General features: G+C 46.2%; 1 protein-coding gene across 1 annotated transcript in view; it reads right to left on the bottom strand.

Moving 5' to 3' along the window:
- Window positions 1-599: 599 nt before the first annotated feature.
- The window catches only part of LOC119453832 (eukaryotic translation initiation factor 3 subunit D), a 48,891-nt gene continuing 23,496 nt past the window's right edge, over window positions 600-25,994 (bottom strand). Inside the window, exons 6-13 of the mRNA XM_037715876.2 lie at window positions 24,805-24,912; window positions 23,564-23,612; window positions 21,535-21,665; window positions 20,130-20,212; window positions 17,234-17,506; window positions 9,892-10,084; window positions 6,619-6,773; window positions 600-702 (exon numbers count right to left, since the gene is read on the bottom strand). Of these exons, the coding sequence (XP_037571804.1) occupies window positions 6,639-6,773; window positions 9,892-10,084; window positions 17,234-17,506; window positions 20,130-20,212; window positions 21,535-21,665; window positions 23,564-23,612; window positions 24,805-24,912 (972 nt within the window). The 3' untranslated portion in view covers window positions 600-702; window positions 6,619-6,638. The remainder of the gene's footprint in view (window positions 703-6,618; window positions 6,774-9,891; window positions 10,085-17,233; window positions 17,507-20,129; window positions 20,213-21,534; window positions 21,666-23,563; window positions 23,613-24,804; window positions 24,913-25,994) is intronic.

Below are 25,994 nucleotides of genomic sequence, written 5' to 3'. Positions count from 1 at the left end.
CACCCTATGTAGCATAGACCTACATCCGACACTTTAGAAGGAATAACAGCATGTGAAGACTGATGAAGGAAATGACAAACGGTGCTAACAACTGCACATCTTTATTCCATTTTCTTTCTCCTCCAATTTCAGTCTTTCTCCTTTAGTAATGCCTGCCGCATGCGCTTCAATCCAGTTTTATTGTGGAAATTTCTTTCGCATCAGGGTCCCGTGAGCAAATGGCCTAGATAATGGTACTCTTGCACAGATTCTAGAGGCTGACTGCCAATCCTGAATTCTCATTCTCTTGCCAGGCTACTAACCGATACTTTTGTCTTCTGCAAATTAATCTTCAACCTTACTCATACATCTTGTTAGCTAATTTACCTGAAAACAAGTTTACCAGAGAGGCAAGATGGTGACCAAGGTGCAGGAGTAGGCCTACAGGCAACACAGTAGCACAGTGACCACTATTGGTCACTTCCAAGTCTCCATCGTCCACAGTCTTGTAGCAATTTAAGAAGGTTTTTTTGCTACGAGCACGACACTGACGAAATGATGTTCAATATGGTGATGACTATATGTGAACCAAATGAAGAACCACAAGTTTTAAACCAATGTGAACAAGTTTTGCCCCAGATTAATTTATTACAACATTTCAACACATGGTCGAACAAGGCGGTTTCATTTTCTCAAAAGGGAAGTCCACCTTCGCTGCGAGACCTAAAAAGTGAAAGAAAGGGTAAAAACAAACATTTACTTACAATGAACACAGTAAGCAACTAACAACTGTATACAGTGCAGTCCACTTATACACCACATATAACGACATATCGGTTATAACGATGAGTCGACCTAGGAGTATCAACTTATGAATTAGGGCTATGAGAAAAGAAACATATATAACGATTAATTATTCACCACATATCAGATATAACGATCGAAATTTGGCTTCTGGGCAGCGTTTTTCATGCAGAATAATCGTGAAATTGGCGTTCCTAAGTTGCCCTTAATCGAGACGGGGTGAAAGTTTGCCTACGCGAGTTCGTACCTGCTGCCATTACCGCGCAGCGCATCCCGCCCATGCGCCGATTGCGAATGAAAGCCACGAAGAGCATCACAAGATGGCGCCAGCTGCTTCACGTCTGCGTAGCCGGCGGTCGTGCAAGCGACCGGAGAAGAGGAAGTGGGGGGGGGGGGGGGGGGGAAGAAAGTTTACGTAAGCGAGCAGCGCCTGCGCGCCCTACACTGCCTTTACCATCTCCCTCTCTCAGCGAGCGCGGTGATTGCACCGCGGAAGGAGCAGGAGGTGCGCCCAAAAAGCGCAAAGCTGCGTCTCTGAAGATGAAGCTGCAAATTTTGCAATACTCGATGAAGTACGAGCTCGTGCAGGCGATGATATCGACGATTATGAAAACCGGGAGTGCCACGCTCATGAAGGGGCAGTGGTCATGCCGATCAAAGGAAAAAGCGGGCTCTGTACGCCAGGACGAAACCCTAATAGGTAAAACTAACACGGTGGAAGCCGCTAACTTTACCGAACTCTGGGAGCACGTCGCTACTGGCGAAATAGGTGGTGCTTCGATGGAGGAGTTTCTGAGTGCAGATACTGCTGCCTTGTTCTGCGAAGAGATCTCCGTAGGTGCTATCGTTGTCCCGACAGGCGGTGGCTTTGTGTGACTGAGGCGACGACAGCAGTGGCAGTGATGACGAGATTGACAATGGCCCGTCATTGACACCGACCCCGATGTTCAACCAAAGTGCAATGTCGTCGATCGAGTCGCTAATTCTTTTCATGCACACTAAATTATAGCCACCAGTGTTCACGCAGCAGCTGGACGCGATGCACATGGCGAGTGTGAATCCGAATCTTCTGCAAATGCAAGCACGGATTTCTATTTCAGCGCACCTAACGATTGAGATGTTATTTTGAGGTATAAATAACATTTTATTTTTCACAGCCTACTTTCTACGACTATTTTATACTGTTTCTTTTTTTTGTATGGCAGTCCAGATTTGCATGTCAATGATCGGTTATAACGATGGGATTTTTTGTTCTTCTTGATATCGTTATAAGTGAACTGCACTGTACCACTCCAGAACGAGAAAAAAAAAAGTGTCTGTCAAATGGGCATGACCCTGGCTACTCATTCCACCAAATCAATCCACTTGTGTTACATTGAAATACAGAATTACATAAAGGAAATGAAAAATGTGGGGTATTGAATGGCGGCACGCACACTTACGTGGCATTGCATTAAGGCCACAGCTCAAACATTGCAGTTGATTTGGTTAGAAGGTAGCTTTAGAATCTGTTTCCTGTCAATTTTCTAGCCAATGGAGAAAGGTTGCTACAAAAGCTGGAGACACTTCTCTCACCGCTTGCATTCAAAACCTAAAAGTGGTGCATTTCACATGAAAGAAACATATAGGTATGCATCAGTTAATTCGAAGCAACATTAAGTCTCATACATTTAGGCCACAAAATATGACATGTTCACCACATAGAAGGCGTCACAGATGTGAACTTAATATACCACCAAAGAAGCCGACTGACACATTTCTGCAGCCATGACATGCCACTTGCGCTCGCTACCAAAACATAGTATGTTGTGCACTAGAAGCACACAATCATTATCATCATCCACAAGTTGTAGCAATATAGGAAGTACAAAGTGTTGCAGGTCAAAAACAAATGCCATACCTGCCAACCTCAAGACTGTCAAATTCGTAAACTCGCGACCGGGGGGGGGGGGGGGCGTGCACGGGAATTCTGCCGAGGAGTACGACTTCAAACACACTTGGAAGTACTGATAGAGTCTAGTACTGACGAGGCTTCGAGCACGCCATCACACTTCGCAGCCTCTACGGCTACAAAACACCGGAGTGCCGGAGTCGCGCTACGCCCGATGCAGCAGCACGTCGCACAAAAAAAGCGAGGCCCACAAAACAGGTCATACAGTAAAAGTTCGTTAATTCGGATTTCACGGGACCGAAACAAATGTCCCAATTAACCGAATGTCGAATTATCGAGGGTATCAAGAAAACAATAAACAAATGCTTACTACGTCAACACGCTCTTATTTGCAGTATGAATCAGCAAATTCTGTTTCTATTTTGCATAAACGCAATGCGGAAGCTGCAATTCTCGTCATCTCGCGACTGATTAGAGCTCGCAGCGGCGAAGGTTTCGCGACTTCCTTAACATTGCGGCCGCGGCGCGCGTGTTCATCTGAGACGCGCTTTTCACTAGCGCGCGCACATCCCGTTTATTTTTTCGCCAATGTCGCCGGGTCGCCGCCCATCGCGATGTAGACGGTGCGCCTCTTTTCACAACCGCAATCTCTCTCCATCCTCGACAGCTTTGCACTGAGTAAAAACGAAACTATTGCTTACCGCAACCGCTGTCAACGTGATCATGCACGGCGACCTTGCGGTTCTGAAGGCGCGCGGCCGATGCACGCATAGTCAAACCGAAACTACCGTTTGCTGCAACTGCGGACGAAACCGCTGTCGATATCGCCGCAATCATGCATGGCGACTACCGAAGGCACGCGGCCGACGTGCGTACCGAGTCAAAGCGAAACTACTGTTTGCCTGCCACAACCGCAGCGGACGGAATCGCGGCCGCTATCAAGACGATCATGGATGGTAACTACGCAGTCATGAAGGCACGCGGCCAACGCGGTGCTATGTGCGGCGGTAAACGCAAGCTAAGCACGAATAGGAACAAATAGGCACGAAGCCTTCCGGCGTTGTTGTCATTCCAGTACTCCGTCCCTTCGTTTCGGTGGACGCTAACGTTGTTTTGGAGCGGTCCATTCATGTTTCGGAGGGTGGCGTGGCTTAGAGCTATGGGCGCGGACCATTCGTGTTCGGAGGGGCGGAAGGGCAACGGGACAGAGGCGCGCGAGGCTGGCGATGCGGAGAAGGATGGAAAACAACGCGCGGCAGCGTGGAACGGCTCAATTTTTTTTTTTTGTCTTTTCAAGGAGTTCGTATTCCATTCCCTGACGGCACGACACTGAGTGAAAACGAAACTACTTTTTGCCGCAACCGCTGCGGATGAAACCGCGGCCGCTATCAACGCGATCACGGATGGCGACGACGCAGTTTTGAAGGCACACGGCCAACGCGGTGCTATGCGCGCCGGCAAACGCAAGAATAAAAGCTTTAAAGGCTCAAATAGGCACGAAGCGTTCTGGCGTTGCTGTCATTCCCGTACGATTTGAATCCCGTCGCTTCGTTTCGGTGGACGCTAATGCCGTTATGGTAGAGTGCACTCTAGTTATAGCTCGTTTGCGTCGCCCATTTGCGGCGCTCCGCGCTCGCCGAGCACCGAGAGTTGTCCGAATTAACGAGAGTTTCATTGCATTAAATAATGCAAACGCCTGCCGGGACCAAAGGACGTGTCCGAATTAACTAGCTTTTACTGTACCCGCGAAAAAAGCCTAACGAAGGTGACAGGCAAGACGACTAGCCACAACCTCCCATACCGAAACTGCCTGCCGCATCGACCCGAAATCACCGTCGTCTCTGGGGGGCGCCACTTACGTACAGGTGGGCCTCTACGTTGAGAGTAACGACAACCAGTGACTTCCAGCCGTCGTCAGGTAGTCCAACAATCCGATGACGAAGGCAACGTCGCAGATTGAAAAATCTCCTTACTCTGCAGACAATAAAGATTACGGCGCATACCTCCATCTCTATGCGCCCCTACCCACCAGCAACGGTGTGAATTTATTAAAATTTTTAAAAACTATTTCGCGAATATAACCACTTTTCCGTAAAAATTGAGCCGACATTCGTAAAATCGTAAGACGGGTCCAAATTCGTACATTTTACGTAAAATTCGGAAGAGTTGGCAGGTATGAAATGCACTGCGATATGCATGAAGTGACACTTGTATGACTGCACCATTCTGCAGCATTGTGTTCCAAAGTAAGAAATGGATTCGCGTGCAAAATCTGCAGCCCTGTGACAGTGTGTCAGGTGCATCTAGCAAGGGAAGTGCCTCAACAGGCTTGGTATCGCTCAAAACAAGGAGCACCTATTTTGTTTGAAAGAATGTTATGGTGAGAAAACAAATCGCAGCTGAACCCACCTCACGATGAATGTCGAATGTTAATGTGATTAGCATTGAAGCACACAATGTTGTGAAAAACCTTATTGCTAGACACCTTTATTTACAATTTTAGCAGGGTGAGTAGGCTAAGCAGGGCAGAAAGTCGAGAAAGTTGGTTCAGATTTGTGGTAGAAAAAGTACAACTTTAACAACACAGTAGGCTAAGAATGCTAATCACATTAATACACCCACGTGCCACAGCACCACCCAAGACCACAGGTCTGCACCTTCACTAAACACGGCCTCCCAAATGCAGTCAATCTTGTCCTGCAGGCATTGTAGAATTGGGGTTCAGCATATTTAACATTGAATGAACTATGGCACGATTGCATAGGCGTCTCGTTCAGGCGTACGCCATTTTTATCACTGCCAGCTAGAAAAGTGCGCAGTCAGCCATGTGATTTCATTTCTTGTTTCGCAAGTGAGAGCGACGTCTTGGGGGCTAGAATGCAGACACCAGCAGCACGCTAGGTTAAGAATGCTAACTGCATTAAAAGCTCTGGAGTGTCGGGAAAACTGTGACTGAACGTGTGAAACAATACTGGAGTTATGGGCAAATGAGACGCAACATGGCCTACTACTCAACATGCTTCGCAAAGTGCCATATTTCAAAGACACCAAGGTCAGAAAGCTTTTGAGAAAAAAAGGCATCTACAGCAGGGTTGTCAGCTGAATAGTACCACTGAAGAAATGGCACTATAATCCGGCTTTCTCTATGTGTTGAAAGCAGTTAGAAAAAAAAATTGAAATCATTATTTTTGGACATGACAACAATGTGCAGGAGTACTATAACGACCATGTGCTTTGCAAAACGTCCTGATTTGCAGTAAACTGCTGAAACTTGTGGAGCTCTTGGCCAAATAAAGGGTAAGATGCTGTGCACAACATTTTGTAGTTGAGAACATGGGTACAGTAATTGCTGGTTTGCAATACCATTTATCTTTAGTAAAAGAAAAAAAAAAAAGATACACGCCTTGACACCTACATTCAATATGCTGGGAATGACAAGTGCAAAGGAAAAAAATGCATCAACTCCCACACCATAAGTAAAAGAAAAAAAAAAAGATACACGCCTTGACACCTACATTCAATATGCTGGGAATGACAAGTGCAAAGGAAAAAACGCATCGACTCCCACACCATAAAAGATATTAACCTGTTTCTGACACACAAAAATAATCATGACAAGAAAGTTCACTTCCATCCACAACACTGTGTGTGAATTCATCTTGAAAGCCGTAGAGAAGTGCCAAGTTACTGGAAGAAATGCAAAAGTATGTTTTTGTAAACATGGCATTTCATATCTGCATATACCCAGAAGCCAATGCTGCCTGCTCGGCAAGATAGCAGCCAGCACATACCTAGTGTGCCAAGTTAGTAGACAACTGAAGTCACTGGGTATAGGGAAAGAGGTTAGATGAAGCTGTACAGACAAACATACCATAAAGCAGGTAAATATCATAAAGAAGGCTAATCGCATTAATGAACGTCTACACCAACTGATAAACACTCACCAGAGCTGCAGGAAAATGGCTCAGGCCTTCTTGTCGCCCTCGCCACCACCACCAGTGGTGGTCCCTTCCTCCTCGTCTTCGTCGTCGTCGTCATCCTCGCCCTCGTTCTCAGTCTCAAAGGTGTTGTCGGGGATGTCATACAGACGGATCACGGGCTGCGGAACACACAAGTGGATCGGCGCCTTCTATCACAGAATGCCAGTACAGTCAATTTTCATACAAGTGACCTTTCTTTCAATTGGAACTCTGCTTCCAATATCCCCAAATAATGCCCACGCTTAAAAGTTCCGGCAGAGCCCTTTTCACAATGACTGCGGACGTTGATGGGATTAGCATAAAAGCGATGCAGCAACACACCGTATTGGTCAAGACGCCTTCATTTACAATCTGTAGTGGCCATTCTGAGAGGTCCGTTCTTCTAGGTCGGCAGCTGATAAGTGAGACGTCCTAACTGCAGGGGAGGCTGTGTAACCACTTTCATAATAGTCGGGACTGATGTTACAGCATCAGAGTGTGCAGTTGCGTTATTTTGGATCGGGCGACTTTGCGCATGCACTATTGTTTTGCGAGCAATACTGACATTTCAGGGGCTAGACAGCAGCAGCACGCCAAAGTGAGGAAAGTAGGCTGAAAGTGAAGCCACTTTTACAATTTCCAGTGGCAATCAATCATAGAACATAACAATGAAAAAGTACTGGTAGTAGAGATTGGTAAAGTACTCTTCTAAATTTGATTTGCATTTTTTTAGCAAGAAAAGACATATTCTTAACAAAAGAAACCAAGGCCAAATTTTGCGCTTTTCTTGATTTTCCTGCCAAGCCAACACATCCCCGATGTTGCCACGGCACCTTGGATCTCGCTGTTGTACAGTTAAACCTTACAGATAGCAGATTACAGATTGTTACAGATAACAAAGTCGGTAAAATTGGCACGTTAATTTGTTATACTGGAATTCAACCTTTTATGCTAGTAAGTACAGTCGCCTATGAATTTTTCTTACACGTAAGGGGCCGCTTAATTTTCCAAATTATTGGACAATCACAAAAGACTAATTTAAATGAGAAAAAAAAATCCATTTGGCGAGTCAGTGACCAAACACACGGTTTTGTGCTGCGTCAATATCGTCACGTCGGCAGTACAAAGCGAAGCCTGTGAACATTTTCCATTGAACACCACTGCCACCGGCCGATAGTGTCACCCGCAGTGGGACGACACTATCACAAAGAGTAGAGGCCGAGGGTAGCGAACACTTCGTCTGCCTCTCACTTCAACGAGTCTCCGAAACTCGAGATTGCACGACCTTCGGCACTAATCACACGGGAGGACAGCGCACACGAAGCCACTGCCATCTTAGCTTTGCTCCCACCGCAGATTGCCTCTAAGATAGGTCGTGGGAGCTGCGCATGTGCTCAGTCGGGCTTGGAGAGGAGACGTGTGCTCACAAACAAGAGGAAGAAGCTCTCGTGTGCATTTACATACAATATCATAGCCCTCGCCTATTGGCTCAAGGCTGCTGTCCACAGTACATGGAACACCGAGCAGCAATGCAGAATACAGATTCCCGTGAAATGCCGAGTGTGCAAGACCGTCACCGTAAATGTGCTGTGCAGTGAGAAAGAATGCTGTAAATGAAGTCCCTTAGCTATTCTCTCCTCTCCATTTCTTTTAAAACCCAGATAGGATAGGTTGCGATCTTAAATATAGAGGTCAGGTGTCCTTGTGTTGTGGTTTATGTCACCATCAAGAGGTGGCGCCCCCAGCCCACATGTATACCATTATAACATCATTAACAGAATTTTAGAAAATTGCCTGTGCCACATACACAAATCTAATCGCTGAGCTGGATTGCACAAAGAGGTGGACATTACTAACACTGGAAATCAAAATGCATGATTAACTAATTCACAAAATTTCCCTCATCAACTTCGAAACTATTTACTTTAGCGCACACATTGCAACGTGTATTGAAGCCAATACTCATGTGTATTGAAGTCAACAAGGCACATCCGATTGAGCAAATTTTTAAACTAGCACTGTTCTTCCACTTACATTTTTTAACAAAACAGCTTTCTATGCAGTGAAGCTCAAAAGAAATTACTGGAACGCCAATTCATTTTGTCGCAAACCTTGGGGAACACGCATCTCGAAACTGCTGTCAGCCTCAGAATTCGCTCCAAGTTAACATGACTTTCGAGGTCACTGGCTACAATTAGTAAATATTTCATTGTGTGTAGTAAGGTAATTAATGAAAAAAAAGCTAATCAGCAATTTCTATATTTACTTAAATACTCATTTTGATTTCTCGTGAAAACGATTTCAGCCTCTGAGGGTAATTGTGCTACATGCCATGGGTGATTTCTTAAAAATCAGTCAACGATAGCCACCTAGCACATGGCTTGAAATAAAGGCCGCTTTCGGCTGGTCACTGGATTAGAGCAAGCAGGGAGAAGATGTAGTGGGGCATGTTGCGTCATACGTTACATAACGTGCAACACAACATACCCCACTACCTCTCCTCCGAGCTGGCCAACGTTCAGGCATCAGCTGTCGACTAGGCAGCTTCAGCGCAGCCAGCAGAATTATGCACTCTTTTTTGTTCTTCTCACAACCAAAAGTACAAAAGAGAGATAAAAAGAATGACAGGAAAAGAATCGGAGGTTGTGACGAAGATATCGTGTGGGCCCTTTACTCTAATATGCAACGACAAAAGTAATAAAAAAGCTTTTTTTTTTTTCTGGACCACAGCAACATCAGAAAGATGCTCTAAATGGCTGCCAGTACAGTTGCTAGACGTCTCGGCACTCGTACTGTGACCGAAGATGGTGCCTGCATGCATGTATCATTAAGGAACACATACTATAGCCCCTTTCCACTCTTAATACGATTCATCGCATGGAATGGCTGTACAATGGCGAAGCTTACTTAGGGAAACCGGCCATTAGGCAATGGTTGTTAGACCCTTGCCGCACGCCCATTCATCAACGCTTGTTTCGAATCGAAGCAAACCCAGGTAGACTTACACTGCCTACACACAAATGCATTCGGCTAGCTGCCTAGCCCATAACGGCAATTACGATGTCGCTGTGCAGCACATTTTCTATTTTTTGTTTTTCGCGGTCGGGTTGGGGGCAGTTTTTCAGGTAATTTATGGCCGTGTCCGTACAATTTGAAAGTCTGCAGGCTAGACAAGTCGGGAGAGTTGGCAGGTATATCGACAACGTTGGCCGCATCAGTGTTCTCACAGCAGCCAATCCACATGTCGTCCAGGCATACCTTGTTTGGGTCCTTGAGGATGAGGTATTTGCCCTCGGGCAGGCGCATGCAGCAGTCGATGATGCATCGCAGGATGCCCCACGCGTTGTCCATGTTCAGGTTGATCTGGTCGGCAAACTCCTTGGGCTTGAACTGCTGTGTGCCCAGGATGGCGTGCTTGGACGAATCCCGCACGTGCACCCGTGACACATACCTGCACATTGGGGAGACACGGCAGTCAGCACGCTTGCATGTAACCAATTACTAGGGATGGGCGAATAGTGAATTTGAGGTTCGAAGCGAATTCGAAGTGAATAGTGTTTTGGTCGAATAATTTCGAATCGAATAGTTCGAATAGTATATATCACATATTACAGTAAAACCTAGTTAATTCAAATTTCACCGGACGGAAAAAGAATGTCCGAATTAACCGAATGCCGAATTATCAGGGCACCCAGAAAACAATAAGCAAATGCTTACTACGTCAGCACGCTTTTATTAGTGGAATGGATGAGCAAATCCTTTTGCTATTTTGCACAAAAGCAGTGCGGAAGCTGCAATTCTCGTCATCTCGTGACTGGCTCTCGCAACTGTGATCGAGGCCTCACTTCCATCGCAGCACAGCCACAGCACGCGCCATTATTTGCGACAAGCTTTGCGTTGCCACCCGCACATCCAGATTATTGTTTCGCCAGATCACCAACATATCGCACGTCCATCGCGATGTAGCTGGTGCTCTTCGTCCTCGACAGCTTTGCACCGAGTCAAACCGAAACAACTGTTTGTCGCAAGCTGTAGAGGAAACCGCGACCACTATTGACGCAATTATGAACGGCGACTTTGCGGTGCTGAAGGCACACCGCCGCCGCATGCACAGAGTCTGAACGAAACTGCCGTTCGTTGCAACAACTGCAGACGAAATCGCGGTCGCTATCTATGCGATCGTGGATGGCGACTACACAGCTTTTTAGGCATGCGGCCAACGTGCGTATTGAGTCAAAACGAAACAACTTTTTGCCGCAACCGCTGCAGAAGAAACCGCAGCCGCTATCGACGCAGTCATAGATAGGGACTTATGAAATCCTGCGGCCAACGCGCTGTTATGCGTGGCGGTAAACGCAATAAAGGCGCAAATAGGCACGAAGCGTTCCATCGTTGCTGTCCTTCATGTACGATTTTCACTGATGACCATGCGATGCGGACTCCGCTGCTTCTTTTTGGTTGGACGCTAGCGCCATTTCTGCACTTTTGCGTCGCACATTTCCGGCTATTTATTGCCAAAACGTATAGCCTTCGAGATTTACAGTTCATGTATGGCAGCCATGACGTAAAGCATAGCCTCCGAGATGTGTTTTTGTACCGGGCGTCAGTGGCTTCTGGCTGTCTATTCGGGAGCACCGAATAATTCGAAAATATTAAATACCTGAATTCAAATCGAAGTGAATAATGAATAGAGAATAATTCAATCGAATATTCGACAATACCGAATATTTGCCCATCTGTACAAATTACATGTAATTAATTACTTGTAATCACTTATGTTTATTGGTAATATTGTAATTTAACAATTACTTTGTTTACTCGACATTGCTCGTGGTAATTTAATTACATTTATTCAGCGACCAATTACATGTATCCCATTACACTTTCATGAAACAAGCTATAACAGGCAATGCAGCTTTGAGCACATAAATTTGATGGGAACCACAGTGTCCGAAGAAATGAGAACATGTACTTTGGTTATTTCCTTCCCACAATCAGCATCCTGCAGCTAGGCCTCGATCACCTCAATCCCAAGTCCGACCACTGAGCTTTTCTCTTATAATAAGTTTGTTTCTTCTCTCTCCCTCCTGGAAGTGCTTTTAAGCGGCCTTCGTGGATGGTAAGAGCTGGTCCTCAATTTTTCTTCGCTTAGTGCATTCTATGACTTCTCTGATATAAACAGAAGTTCCTGGCCGTTAAATGGATTTGTTTCTGTCTGATATATACGCCACTCATACATCTACTGTTGCAACTAAAACACAAACAGAATTTTTAGGGTTGAAAAATGTGCAGCTCTATATTAAATTGCATTACAGGTTTGGCCAACTGTTTATGGAATGTGAACATTTGCTGGCATCCGTTACAATGAGTTGTTTAAGTCTAAATGGCTAATGTGTGAAGAGCACCAGAAGGAGGCCAACCAGATGATTGACTAGGGGGTGAGCAAATTCCAAATTTTTGAATAAAGATTGAATATGAATACTTAGGTTCAAATATCTAATAGTAATATGCACATGCCCAATTAGCCAGTTTGGTTATGTTAACAAGTTCAAAAATTGCAATTACATTGTCCGTGGTAAAAATATTAGACTAGTAAGCCATTACACTAAATCATGGGCCCTGCATGGAGCTTAGCAAGGTTTCCTAGGACCAAACCCCTGTACTAAATGATTGTGCATTTGGCTCATGTTAACTTGAAAAATTGAGTAATTCCCACTGGGCTGTCTGTTCCCGCCAACCTGTCCCTTATTACACAATATCAAATGCCCGTAAGCTCTCAGGCATTTGACCCTGTGCCAGCCATCACTGAACACATTTACTGTCAAGCAATAAGCTCAGGATTGGGGATGGCATAGCAAAAGAGTGCAACCTTGCCGTCCACAAATCCGTGCCCCTTGCAACTGAAAGGCTGGCTTTCCCACAAAGCTTAAACGTCCAGTGGCTAAACATGCTTTACAGGCAAAATATCACCAGCAGCACGAGGTTTCCCAAAATTTAGCCCGAGATCAGACGCATATACCGTATTTACTCGATTCGCCCTCGATTGTAACGTGCACCCATTTTCCGTGACCGAAAAAAAAAAAAAAAAATCCTTTACAGTACCGCGCACCTCATGCTTTCATACAGAAATACAACTTTCTCTCATTTGGAAAAATCAAAGATTTACTCCCGATGCACTAAAGTTGCGATGAATAAAAAAAGTCGCAGTTTCGCCCGAAAGGCAAAGCATCGATGGCGATAGCAAATTAATAGACAGCTATGTGAAATAAGGATAGCAGTTTTATCGGCCGTATAAACTTGCAAACATTCGCTTACTAAATAAATTAATAAACACGGTGTCACGCGCGCACAAGCAAACATGAACACATCTCGCTTGTTGACCATGGAAACTAGCTGTCAAAACGCGAGTGACGAAGCACGGCGAGCGAATTGACCTTCGTGTTAGCACACCTCTCGCTTCAATGCGAAATACACAGCGCACGGCCGACTCTCCCCATCGTACATCGCTTTCAAGATAGGCGATCGTATCGCCGAGTGGATCGTCACACAATACGTTCCGCTTCGGTCCACTGAAACCCTTCCGCGTTGCTTTGCTGGCAAAAATCCTCTCTTCCTGTTTGTGCCAGTCCCGCACGCTAGTTTCGGATTAGCCGAATGCCCGTGATGCGGCCCGATTTCCATCCGTCTCCGCGCACATGATCACTTTCCTTTTAAATGTGGCATCATCATGAACTTGGCAGTCCATGCTGATAGAGCAAACGAAGAAAATGGGAAAACAAACGGTAGACTAATGCCTAAGCACAAGTACTGCAGCGCATAGGGAAAGTTACGGCCGCTAGGCTCGAAGAGCGCACGAAGCGGCCATTTTGAAATGCCGATGGCTATATGGTAGCACAGATTTAGGGTCGTACTTGACTCTAACACGCACACAATTTTTGGAACTGTTTGGAAAAAAAAAGTGCGCGTTAGATTCGAGTAAATGCCATATTTATTCGATTCTAACGCGCCCTCGATTGTAATGCGCGCGCACCCATTTTCCGTGACCGAAAGAGAGGGGAAAAAAAATCCTTTACAGTACCGCGCACCTCATGCTTTCATACAGAAATACAGTAAAACCTCGATAATTCGAACTCGGTTAATTCGAAATTTCGGTTAATTCGAAGAATTTGAGCGGTCCCGTCATTCTCAATGCAAATTCTACCGGATAATTTGAATGGCCCGCGCGGCTCTATTCGGATAATTCGAAATTTCCGGCTAGTAGCAACGCGCGGCGGTTAGGTTAGGGCGCTCCGTACAGTCGCCAACCGATTTTCCGAGCTCGAGGGGACTGAAAAATAGTCCGGAAAACTCGTTCGGCCGAAAAAAAAAAGTTATTAGTGCGGCTTAAAAAAATCTCTAATAATGCCCTGCCTCATACTACGTTTGGAGGGGATCGACGTGCTTGGATTTGCACAGCAATGACGTCGTCTCCGTGTACAGTCGACACGAACGTCACCGCGTTGGCGATCTCCGCCAACGGAGTTCGCCACGAAGATCCAAGAAACGAGCTTCGCACCGCTTAGCTCTCGCGAAGGTACAGGAAGTAGCGCCGATCACTGAGACATGGGTCTCCGAGACACCTGCTCGGTGTACACGCCACGTTCAAAATAGCAACCGAAACTTGAGAAAAAAAAAACAAAAAAAACTCACTGAATTAACAAGCGTGGTGTCAGCGCGCACGAACGAGCGCGGCCGCGAAGGTTCGTGCGGTCTATCGCTTCAACGGAAACAGCGGCGAGAGCACATCGCATACAAAAGGTCAGAGCCGTCTGGAGATCGCTTTCAAGACACGGTGCGCGCGAGAAACCGCTCTGGCACTAAGTACGCAGTTAGAAGAGTAAAAGAGCAAATACGGCGGGCGCGCGGCGCTGATTTTATCGCCCTTGGACTTTGTATGGAACCTCAGGGCGGCGACGCCGACGGCGAAAATCAGCTTGAAGTGTCCATATAATTGGTGTCGCAATAAAAAAAACATCCCTCAATAAATGGTTACAACGATAGTGCTGAGCGCATTACTAAGAAAAAAAGAAAAAGAGCAGTACTCTGGAGCGTTTTGTCAGCCAAGGAAGAGCGGGCATGGCCTCCGAGACTGGAGGATTGCGCTGGCTCTCTATTGATAGCGCGCGTTCCAATCTTGGAGGCTACACAGCGAGCCACTGGAATCCAAGCCAGTGCAAAATCCAACATGGCGGCCTCCAAGATTGGGTAGCGCGGCTCGGAAAGAGCGATTTAGTCCGCAAAATCGAACTTTGAGGTCTCAATTCGTCCGAAAAATTAGGTGCGAAAATGCATGAACTCAATGGGAACCCTGACGGTGCATTTTTGAAGTCCGGAATATCCAGCAAGTCCAAATTTTTGGAGTCAAGCACCACCACGCCCGCTTTCGCGGCAGTTATCGATTCCGTGAACATCGTCCGCAACTTTGTTGAGTGCAGTTCGGATGATATTTGTATGCTGCGTTTTTTGAGCCAGCTGGAGAGCATGGCACTAGGGGCGGCAAACCAGCGCGCCAAGTAATCCCGCATCGGTAATTACATTGAGCAATTTTTCTCGGACATGGAAAATAAAGGTGATTTCTTTTTGCTGCAAGTTCTTGCTTGTTTCTTTTTTTATTATTCATTTCGGTTAATTCGAAAATCCGCTTAATTCGAAGAATTTTCGCGGTCCGGCGACCTTCGAATTATCGAGGTTTTACTGTACAACTATCGCTCAAGATTTACTCTCGATACACTAAAGTTGCGATGAACAATAAAGTTCCAGTTTCGCCCGAAAGGCGAAGAATCGATTGCGACAGCAAATTAAGTCAAATAATGATAATTCGAACTCGAAGGGGCCCAAAAATTTGTTCAAATTAAAAGAAAGACTCATTTTTGACGTATTCGTGCATCATAGCACTACATACGAATGAGGGCCACGAAACTGGCCACGCTGGCCCACGCTCGCATCCTGATAGCGCCTCTCACAACCACAATCTTTCTCTCGCATCCCGATAACGGCAGCAAACGAAACTTCAGGGAGGGGGCGGCACGGCGACACACGCGCGGAGACCGTCAAAGGCGAGGGAGGAGGGCGGCAGGGAAGCGCATTTGGCCTCGGCAACCCCTTCGCTTTGGTGGCTCCCCTCACCCTCAACTCCCTTGTAGCACCCTCACCTTCGACTGTCTCCATGCGCGCCCGCCGGCCGCCGCTCACGCTGGCATTTCTATTTGCGCCCAAGCCCAGTGCTCGACTGCTGGCACCGCCATGCGCCGCTCGTGCGTACCATGTTTCTAGCCGCAGCCGTTGAAACGGAGAACACGCTCGGCTGGTGGTGACTAGGCACGACTGTGGCTACTGTTAGGGGATCGATGGTATTCCTAAATAAACGCATCACTGTTTTGATGATCCAAATATAATCGTGAGAGCGGCGCCAGCGGTTGAGCACTGGGCTTGGGCGCAAATAGAAACACGCGGCTCGGCGCCAGCTTAGCCTGCTCCCCGAAGTTTCGTTTTGTTCCGTTGAAGCGAGTGTTGGCCGGCGTGGGCAGTTTCGTTGGCCGAGACGTCGGCACGTACACGCGTGTTCCGGCGCGACGCAGAAACGGCGACTTTGCCATTTGAGAGAGTGAAATTTTCGTCGCAGTATTCTTTTTCTTTCTTTTTCAGTTCTCCGCGCGGCGTTGAGGCATCTCTCCTAAGCTTTTGCTTTACGGCGGTGTCGGAGCAATGCCGGTCGGAGGCGCCAACACGTGATTTCGCGTGCTGCTGAGAGCATTGTCGGTGTGCGGTTATGTTCGAATTAACCGTCGCAAATGCTTTCGCGTTGGAATTACCGAGCATTTTCGCCCATTGGAATACAACTTTGACGGGACCACAGCGTCAGTTCGAGTTAACCGTTTTCTAATTAACGAGGTTCGACTGTAGTTTTATCGGCCGTATAAACTTGTAAACATTCAACTAAATTGGTAGACTAATGCCTAAGCACATGCACTACAGCACATGGTCGAAGCTACGGGAGCTAGGCTCGAAGTGCGTAGAAGGCAGCCATATTGAAATACCGATGGCAATATGGTAGCGCAAATTTAGGGTCGTACTCGATTCTAACGCGCAGGCAATTTTTGGACCCGTTTTATCGGAAAAAAAGTGCACATTAGATTCGAGTAAATACGGTATTTAGATTAGATAGAAGCAAGCACTAAGAACTCTGCCCCCGTGGCTGACAGTTGTGCCAGCAGTGCAACGACGCTATTATGAAAAGCGTCAGACGCGGTGAGAGGATGCATCGTCAGCCTCTCACTTCAATGCGACTCCGAAACTCAAGATTATGCAACCTCCGCTACAAAACGCGCTGGAAGGCAGCACACATGATGCCATGCCATCTCGGGACGCCCACTTTTTACACACATGGCAGATTGCCTCTAAAACAGGGCATGCAGGCTGCATATCTCAATGTGACCTACTTGCCGATCCGTAAGCTACCCTCCCTTTAGGATTAGCAAGTTGCTCGCATTGAGAGCTCAAGGAATCTACCATTCCATAAAAATATATTTAAAAAGCCCCCTGGTGGGTGAATGATGCTCACCCGAACTTGATCTGGTCCGAGCCGGCCAGCAGCGCCTGCACCGTCCACTTGGCCAGCTTGCACGAGTTGTTCTTGAGCTCGTTGGCGAGCACGGCACCACGCTGGGTGTCCAGCTTCTGGCGCCAGTCGATGCCGCCCGAGAAGCGGGGGTCCCACTCGTTCAGTGCCTTGATGCTCACAAATTGGAGCTCCCCATTGGGTCCCACCATGGCCCCGTCATGCTCACAGCGCACAATGAGGCCCACATTGTCGCCAAGGTCGAACTTGCGATACCTGCACACATGCATACGTGGGGAGTGAGGCATCGTGGCGCACTTGCAGATCCTGCCTGCGTGTCAGTCACTGCTCCCCGGTAAAGTCACAAGTCAACACATTGAAGCCAGATGATCATAGATTTATATGAAAGTGTCCCAGAGGGAGAGTTCATCAGGGAGTGGCCATGTGAAAGGCGGAATTGGTGATGACAGTGTTACGACCATTAGTCAAAAGATTCGATGGCTGAACTGAACACTCTGGATCGCTGACCAGAGGAGTTTCTTTTGGAAGGTGGTTCTAGTCTCAGATAGTTCAGAGAACGAGACTATGGAAATGTAGTCGAGCATGCTTGTGGCACAATCACTGTACTCAGATTGTCTTTCCAAATAGGTGGTGTCCAAAACATGACACGTATGACATGTCTCCAGCTCTGCAAATGCTTCCAGCGTGCACAGTCAGTAAAAGCTTAGCCTTCTAGATTGGTTTCTGCTACTAAAAGGAACTCGTCACACAGGTGTGGATTTAGAAGTGATTATTGAATATAAAAATGTACATCTAAAATTTTACTACTAGAGTCAAACATTGTTATGATGAACACAGACATAATGCATGATTAGATAAACGAAGTAAATATAAAATTTAGTTGGTCAGGCTTTATTTCACTGGGGTATTCTGCTGCTGTAACGACATTGAAAATATGATATCGAACTCGGTATCGGTTATAGCAAAGCAAATTTTTGTTAGCAGGTGCCTCAAACTATACATTCTGGTAAGAAAGAAGATGCCAACAGTGTCGCCAACAGATTGTTCAGGCACCCGATTATTCCAACTCGCATGCAACACCACCACGTACTGCTAGCACTAGAATAATAACTAAAATTTCGCACGCAGCACAACAATTCATTGCGGCAAACATGGTGACCATGAACAAAGTTGCCATCATGTCAACTGGCACAAAACTGCAACTGTGGTTGCCGACTCCTGATGAAACGACACTGGTTAGGCCTAAGCAGTGAGCTGGCAGACTGGCTGGTGACAAGCCGTCGCGGGAAGCTCGCCATCAATATGTTTGTCCTCGTAGACCTTATCGGCGATCTAGCAGTAGATCAGGTGCACAGACTACACTAACAGCCGTAGTAGCATAATAGGAATTCATATGCGGTCCCCACTGTGCCCGAAAAGTCTGCCAGCAAAAAAATCTGAAGATACATAGAGGACTGCATACTTGTTTTTAGTTTGGCTGGTTGGACAGCAGTTGGCAAGCCAACATGAAAATCTCGCGTGATAACACCGATTGCACGGCTGCGTATCTGTGGCGATGCTGAGTGCACGCACTACAGCACCACAAATCTGAAAATTTTACAGTAAGGTAAGGGTGCAAATTATACATTAATTTCACCTTGAGCTGTGGCCTCATATCAGCGCCTGATGTCAGCGCCTGCGGCACTAACATCACTCCAGCATGTTGAAGCTGCCTCAATCCTCTTTCTGGTCGACCATTCTCTTTTCAAGCGGCCATTTTGCATTTTCGCTGCACTCGACAGCTGTCCTTTACAGCATAGGAGAAGATATCAGTGTTATAGAAGAGGTGTGGAACAGACCCCGCTGGCCGACGATACGACGTGCAAGAATCATACACCCGTGAGACTGTTTTTATAAGGATATGAGCATTTATGTGTGTAGTTATTTCTGCAGGTTATACAAGTGGATTGTTTTTCCTTTCCGATGTTGTGATTGGGATGCAGGTCATACGAGGACTGAAGTGAATTGAATTCTGGGGTGTTACGTGCCAAACCACGACTTGATTATGAGCCACGCCATAGTGGGGATCTTTAACGTGCCCCCAATGCACGGGACATCGGCGCTTTTTCATTTCGCCCCTATCGAAAATGTGGTCGCCGCGTCTGAGATTTGATCCTGCAACTTCGTGCTTAGCAACGCAACACCATAGCCGCTAAGCCACCGCGGTGGGTATCATATGAGGACGGGGGTTATACAAGATTAAAATACAGTATTTGTCATTGCTCTCGTGCTTCATATTGGCAGGCCAAGATGCCAACGGGGCCATCAAAATCAGCAGGAGGCCTGATCACATTTGTTTTTCCGGCAGCATCTGTGTGTATGCTTATAGCAAGTATTGTAGATAAAGAAGGTACTTTCATGGCCGACGTCACTTCATTATAACGAAGTTTGAAATTTATGAGTAGGACAAACTAGTGGAGGAGATGCACGCTAACTGGCAACCCCTCCCCCCCTCCCAACCTCCACACGCACAAGAAGACAGTGCTTCAACTTCCACTTTATTAATTCTTCTAGTATACACTAGAAACGTCCTCCTGGGCTAAAAGCTGCCGGCTTCCCTCCCCTCCCTCGCACGTGCAAGACGCCGCCACTCTTCAAGTAACCATACCACTCGGCTCCATCCTGCCCGGTCCCCAAGATAAAGTGCCCTCTTAACTTTGATCGTCACTGTCATGTTTCACGATACAAAGGCAAGTTCAAGGTGGCAAACTATATTCAGGAAACAGTGCGCCTGACACGAAACTAAAACTCTGTTTGCAGTTTACATCTGCATCATAGTGGCAGTGTTACAGCTTTGGAGCCCCACACCAGAGGCAGAGATTACACGAAGCCAACTGACCTGTATGCGACCGAGGCAACCTCTCCCTCCTCGTCGTCCTGGATGAACGGGTTGACATTCTCAAAGCCGTGTTTGTCCTCGCCCTGAAAGAAGGGAGACCAAGTAATGCACCCTTTTAGGCTCCAGCAATACACCAGTACAGGCGTAGGACAGCTGAGTACAACTGCAAACTAGTCCCACAGCGCTTTGTCCATGCCTTGTGGACACCAAGAGGAGTGTGAAAATACAGCGAAAACCATTAAATTGAATTTCACGGGATAAAAAAAAGAAAGAAAGCGCCCGAATTAACTCAATGTCGAATGGACCTAAGAAACAGTCAAGAAATGCCTGCCACATCAACAAGCCTTCATTTACCAAAGAAATACCCGCAACCCTTGTTTCTGTGTTGCATAAGATCGGTGCAGAAGCTGCAATGCTGGTCATCTCTTAACTGATAAGCAGCCACACTAGAGCAATATGCACAACTGGATCCTAGTACACACGCTTTTCACTACAGCATCCTGACCGTTTTGTCACCGGTGAGCAACTTAGTTGTCCATCACGATAAACCGGGGGGTTTGGAACCAGTGCCTGGACCACGGTAGAATCGCTTTTCATATTCGACGGCTTTTGCAGTGTTTGCAACATTGCATCCCTTGAACCAAATCAAACCAATACCTCTGCAGATGAATACATGGTCACTATCATCACAATCACAAATGGTGACAATGAAGTCTTAAGGATAATACGGTCGCATGCATGACACTAAGCCGCTAAATACAAGAATAAAAAGGCGAAGAACTCCTGCAATTTATTTAATTCAGTTATCCTCACGGTGAAATGACATTACAGAGGGGAGTCACGGTTGCCACTGATTACTATGACAATGTGAACTCTGCCACTTCCTCTGGAGTGGATGCTAGTTCTGCTATCGCATTACACACCTGCAGCACTCCCCTCTTGACACGATTCGGGGCCCATCTGAATTAACAGGTGCATGGCCAATACTTTTGCGGTTACAAGCACCTGGTGCCATCAAAGGGACAACAAAGAGAAACATTAGATGTAATAGATTTTGATGGCACCTGCTCAGGCCTAGTTAACTTTTTAATTGGTAAAAGTGGTCTACACTGTTTTCTCAAAGCACCAAAACTAAAATGGCGAGTTTTAAGAAATCCACGATTGCCCAAAAAGAAGAAAATACATTGAAATCCATGATGTCTCATTGACATACAGGATTTTAATGCGAAACTGACTACACAGACATTCGGCCTTCATTTTGTTTAATAATCAACCTCTTGTGCAAAATTAACAAAAATAAGAGTTTCGATAAGACTATTAGTTCAAAGATAAACTGATTTAGTGTTCCTAATTTAGCGCCCCTTTAAGCCATGGCGATCACACACCGAGGTAGACAAACACTCACCATCTTGAGTACTTGCTGCGAGAAATTGTGGTTTATGAATGTGGCCTCAAGGGCCAGATTGCGGGGAGCGTTGATGCTGTTGCCCTCCTCGTGCGGGGGTTCCGATGCAGTCTCGTTCACAGTCAACAAGTCTGCACAAGCACAGAGTGAGGAGGCGTGTGTGATTCAAGGTGAGGCTCCCAATACCATTACAGACACGATAAGAAACAGGTAGTGAAGCACGAACTTGGTTGCGGTTATTGACTCATAAAAGTAAACAAGATCAACATACAGTAACATCCTTCAAAAGAAAAGTGTATAATCGCATTCTGCCAGTACTAAAATATGGGACAGAAACTTGGAGGTTCTCAAAGAAGCTTAGGTAAAAATTAAGAACCACGTAACAAGCGACAGAACAAAGTACAATAAACCCTTGTGAGCGGCAAAGCGAAAAAATTCGATATAATCGGTAATTTGATAAAAGCAACTACTCCATAAAAGCTATAAAAGTAGAGCTGGAATCCCACACACAACTTCTGCACAACTATATGGAAGTCTAATATTTAATATGGGTGTCACGGTATGCATTTTCTATCGCAATCGAGCCAGATCGGGATCGAATTTCTTGATTGCAATTGCCTCCTTTGCGCAAGCTGCAATAGGGTCTTGGTTCCGGTGGCTTTGGGCACGCCAGGCACGCGGAAGGCGCAGAGTAAAATTTGTCTTTTCCGTTGCACACTACTTCCACTGATAACACACGGGGGCGCACCTTGGAGGAAAAAGTTGCGCCAACGGAAAGGGTTGCTCAGTGCGAAAGAGCCCCCACTATAAAACTAAACGACATTCTTTTATATTGCCGCCCAAGCCAGTAAGCGAAGGCAAGTGAGGAGGTTCAGGGTTTATCGACGTCTCCCTGTTGGTGGAACGGAGTAACGTGGTTGCACCCGGAGAAACAAGCGCGTGCTGCCAGCCACGCTTTTGTTTTCTTATAAACTTGGATATAATGAAACTGACAAATTCTCAAAAAACTTTGTTATAAAGAGGATTTCGTTATATGCAGGTTCGGGACGAAAATTCGAAAAGTAAACGCTCACAGTATTTACTTGATTCTAACGGGCCCTCGATTGTAACGCGCACCCGTTTTCCGTTCTCGTCGAAGTACTCATCCTTGGAATGTCACACCAGGTACTGGATGCATGGACGCGTGTCGTTTCGCACAAGCGCGAGGCGTCGGAAACGAAGAGCGAGCGACACGATGGCGTCGTATAGTGTCACCTAGTGTGAGATTAGTGAAGTGAAGCGCAATGACTTGCACAGTAACCAAAGAGTGGCGCTGCTAGCGCGTTGAAAAAACCAAAGGGGGAAAAAAAAAAGTTTTTTTTTTTTCGTGAATAACGTGAATTCGAGCATGCCAAGCTCGCCGCCGCCGCTTCACATTCTGTCACGGCAGAGAAGATGCTTCCGGTTGCTGCTGGCGCAAAAATAACAAAATTTAGGGCGAAAGCTCTAGGTTGTCAGCGGGGAAAATTTGTTATTTCTAGGGGGTCTCCCGCTGCCACTTCGTTACGTAGAAGTCTCAAATACATGTGCTTCTATGGAGTAATGGCGGGGAACAGAAAAACTGTTATATCCAGGAATTCGTTATATGGCGGTTCGTTATAAGCAGGTTTAACTGTATTTCTTTTGACTTGACTTGTGCCGGTGCCTTGACAGTTGCCCATGATCACGGTGGTTGTGGATTCGGCGATTGTGACAATTCGTGTGCTGCGCAACGCAACCGCCATGATCAAAAAGAACAAACTGTGAGGGCGAGCGGTGAGAGAAGGAATGTGTGGCGAGAAAGAGAGGCCAGGAGAGGAGGAATTCAAGGGACTTAGGCGCCAAAGACACTGAGCACCGCCACTTTATGCGATGCGCATCTGTCTTTCAAAGATCAAAAGGATCTGCCATACTGACTTAGTATGTTTGCGCAATCATCAGAATAGTTTCAGGGTCCCTTTAGATTTAGCCGTCTCGCAAAGAGTGCAAGAAAGGCAACGACTGTACTCACCAAACTCAGAGTCATCCCGCTTGTCAAAGAAAAGCTTGTCATTCACCCGCTGCAAGGGAAAAAAAAATACTTGTGTTTGAGAGCTCATAAAATTTCGTCAGAACTGCAAGCTTAAGATACGTAGACGTGTGAACCAGCAGCAGAGCAGACTACACAGCACACATGCAAAAGTGGAGCTCAAACTCCGCTTACGGGCATCTGCCGTGTCTACGCAAGTGCAGGTGTATTAACACCTCAGAAGCAGATCATACAAGCAGTTCATGACCTCTCCTGAACTAAAGAAGAGAAAAATAAGGCAAGATTTATTTTTATCTTTCAACTTTTACTATACAATCGAGGTCAAGAGGCATTACACACTACAAAAAAAATCTATTCGGAAGAAAAAACAGAACTAGTGGTATCTACTCAATGAAAGTAGACATAGTGGACCAAAAAGCTATCTAACCATACAAAACGACAGACTATGTTAGTCAACATCGTCACAAATCTGCCATAACCATCACATTATTACTATTGGCACAGGAAGGCAATTCCAATCATCAAATGTGCACAGTAAGTAAGACTCTGAGGATGAATTAGCTTTACGTATCAGAATGCCAACCTTATGACCTTGGAACTAAAGGCATGACATGCCATGCATAAGAAAAACTAATTAATAATGTAGATATAGGAAAGTATGCAGCACAGTCTTGGACAGGCAAAGCTCTCAGAAAAGTAATTATAGTTTTAGGTAATTGTTAAGTTAATTTATTTTTTAAGGTTTACACATTATAGGGGAGCAGTACATTACAAAGCGAGAACTGGAATAAAAAAATTGAACAATAATAAATACAAAACCAACACCACAATTCTACAAAAACAAGGCAGAGCTGGAAATGAACTAAAGGAAACAAGCGTAGCAGTGCAAAAGCAAGGCCTACGAGAAAAATGTTTTAGAAAAAGTCGGAAGAACAAATTACACTGGAATCTTGTTGATACGATTCTGCATAATACGTTTTTCTGGATAATACGTTTTGCTGGATAATACGTGTCTTTTTCTTTTCCCGATAATATGATTTGGTTGGATAATACGTTGGATAATACGATTTTCGGATGATACGCTTTACTTTGTGGTTCTCGTTTAGATTGTATCAACAAGATTCAACTGCAAGTGGAATTCCAAAACACAAATAAAATAAGTTATTGTTGGCAGGACAAAGTTACCCCCTGAAGGGCACAACTTTTTGAAGAGCTTACCGCACCTGCACAACAATATCCCAGGAGTAGACCGACCGGCCAGCACACATGAGGCAGGCGATGATGGCGTCCGTGGCAAACACCTTGTACGACTGCCCCTCTGTCTTGGCCAGCTGCAATCACGGCGATGAACAGAAGGCACAACAATGTTTGTCAGCCCATGAACATGATATCACAAATTCCTTGGCAACGGCTTTCAGATTTGAAGCCGAGTATTATTCTCGTAATATTCCCCCATTTATTCCCGCTCTCCACACCCTACTCTTGTTACTTTGTAAATGTTAGCAGTAGTGTATACAGTTAAACCTGGATATAACGAAATTGACAAATTCCCGAAAAACTTCGCTATAAAGAGGATTTCGTTATACAGTAAAAGCTTGTTAATTCGAATTTCGCGGGGACGCCCATTGAGTTCGAATTAAACCGAAATTCGAACTAACGAAATTCATTGAAAAAACAGCAGGAATTGAGACCGGGTTGTTGGAAAATCACTCAAAATATTTACTTGCGAAAATAATCCGTGATCACTGTTTGTTTCTCTTCTTTGAATGCGATCGCCATAGCCTTGTTTTCCAACGCGCGAACGTGGCAGAAAGCATCCTCTGCGTCTTCCTCGAAGCTGAAGAATAGACGCGCGACACGCATAGCCTCCATTAGTTCCAAAGCTGAGGGCCGCGTGGGTGCATCATCCTCTTCGTCATCCGCACCTACATCGAGGACGGGCGCTTCTCCACCAGTCACCTGCGCGATGATATCATCGTCGGTGATTGTGCCGCAGACCGCTGCACAGCGATCTGCATCGACGTAGTCGTCAAAGGTCACGTCCTCCAGCGCATCCCGCAATCCGGCAGGAATGACCACGGCCTCGCGCTCGTCGGGCTCGCAAGCTGTGCCCTCATAGGTCACACAAAAGCCACTGTGGCGGAAACAATTGGCAACAGTTGTTGCCGTGACCTGATCCCAGGCCCGCACCAACATATGCAAGGCCGTGGAGCAGCGTCACATCGTAGCGACACGGCACCGAACGACTTCGTAGCCCTGACGTACACAAGGCCTAGCGACTGAATGTGCGGCACACATAGGACACGGAGACTACGCAGACACGTCCGGCACGAACCACCACACGATGCGAAGAGCGAGCGCAATGACGACAGTGACGCCGCTGCGCTCGCGCCATCTATCGTTGAGCCTTGAA

This window comes from Dermacentor silvarum, chromosome 5 (assembly GCF_013339745.2).
Source record: "Dermacentor silvarum isolate Dsil-2018 chromosome 5, BIME_Dsil_1.4, whole genome shotgun sequence".
NCBI classification, from domain to species: Eukaryota; Metazoa; Arthropoda; class Arachnida; order Ixodida; family Ixodidae; genus Dermacentor; species Dermacentor silvarum.
Note: the sequence above shows the minus strand (reverse complement) of the source record. Positions and strands in the feature narration are given on the sequence as shown.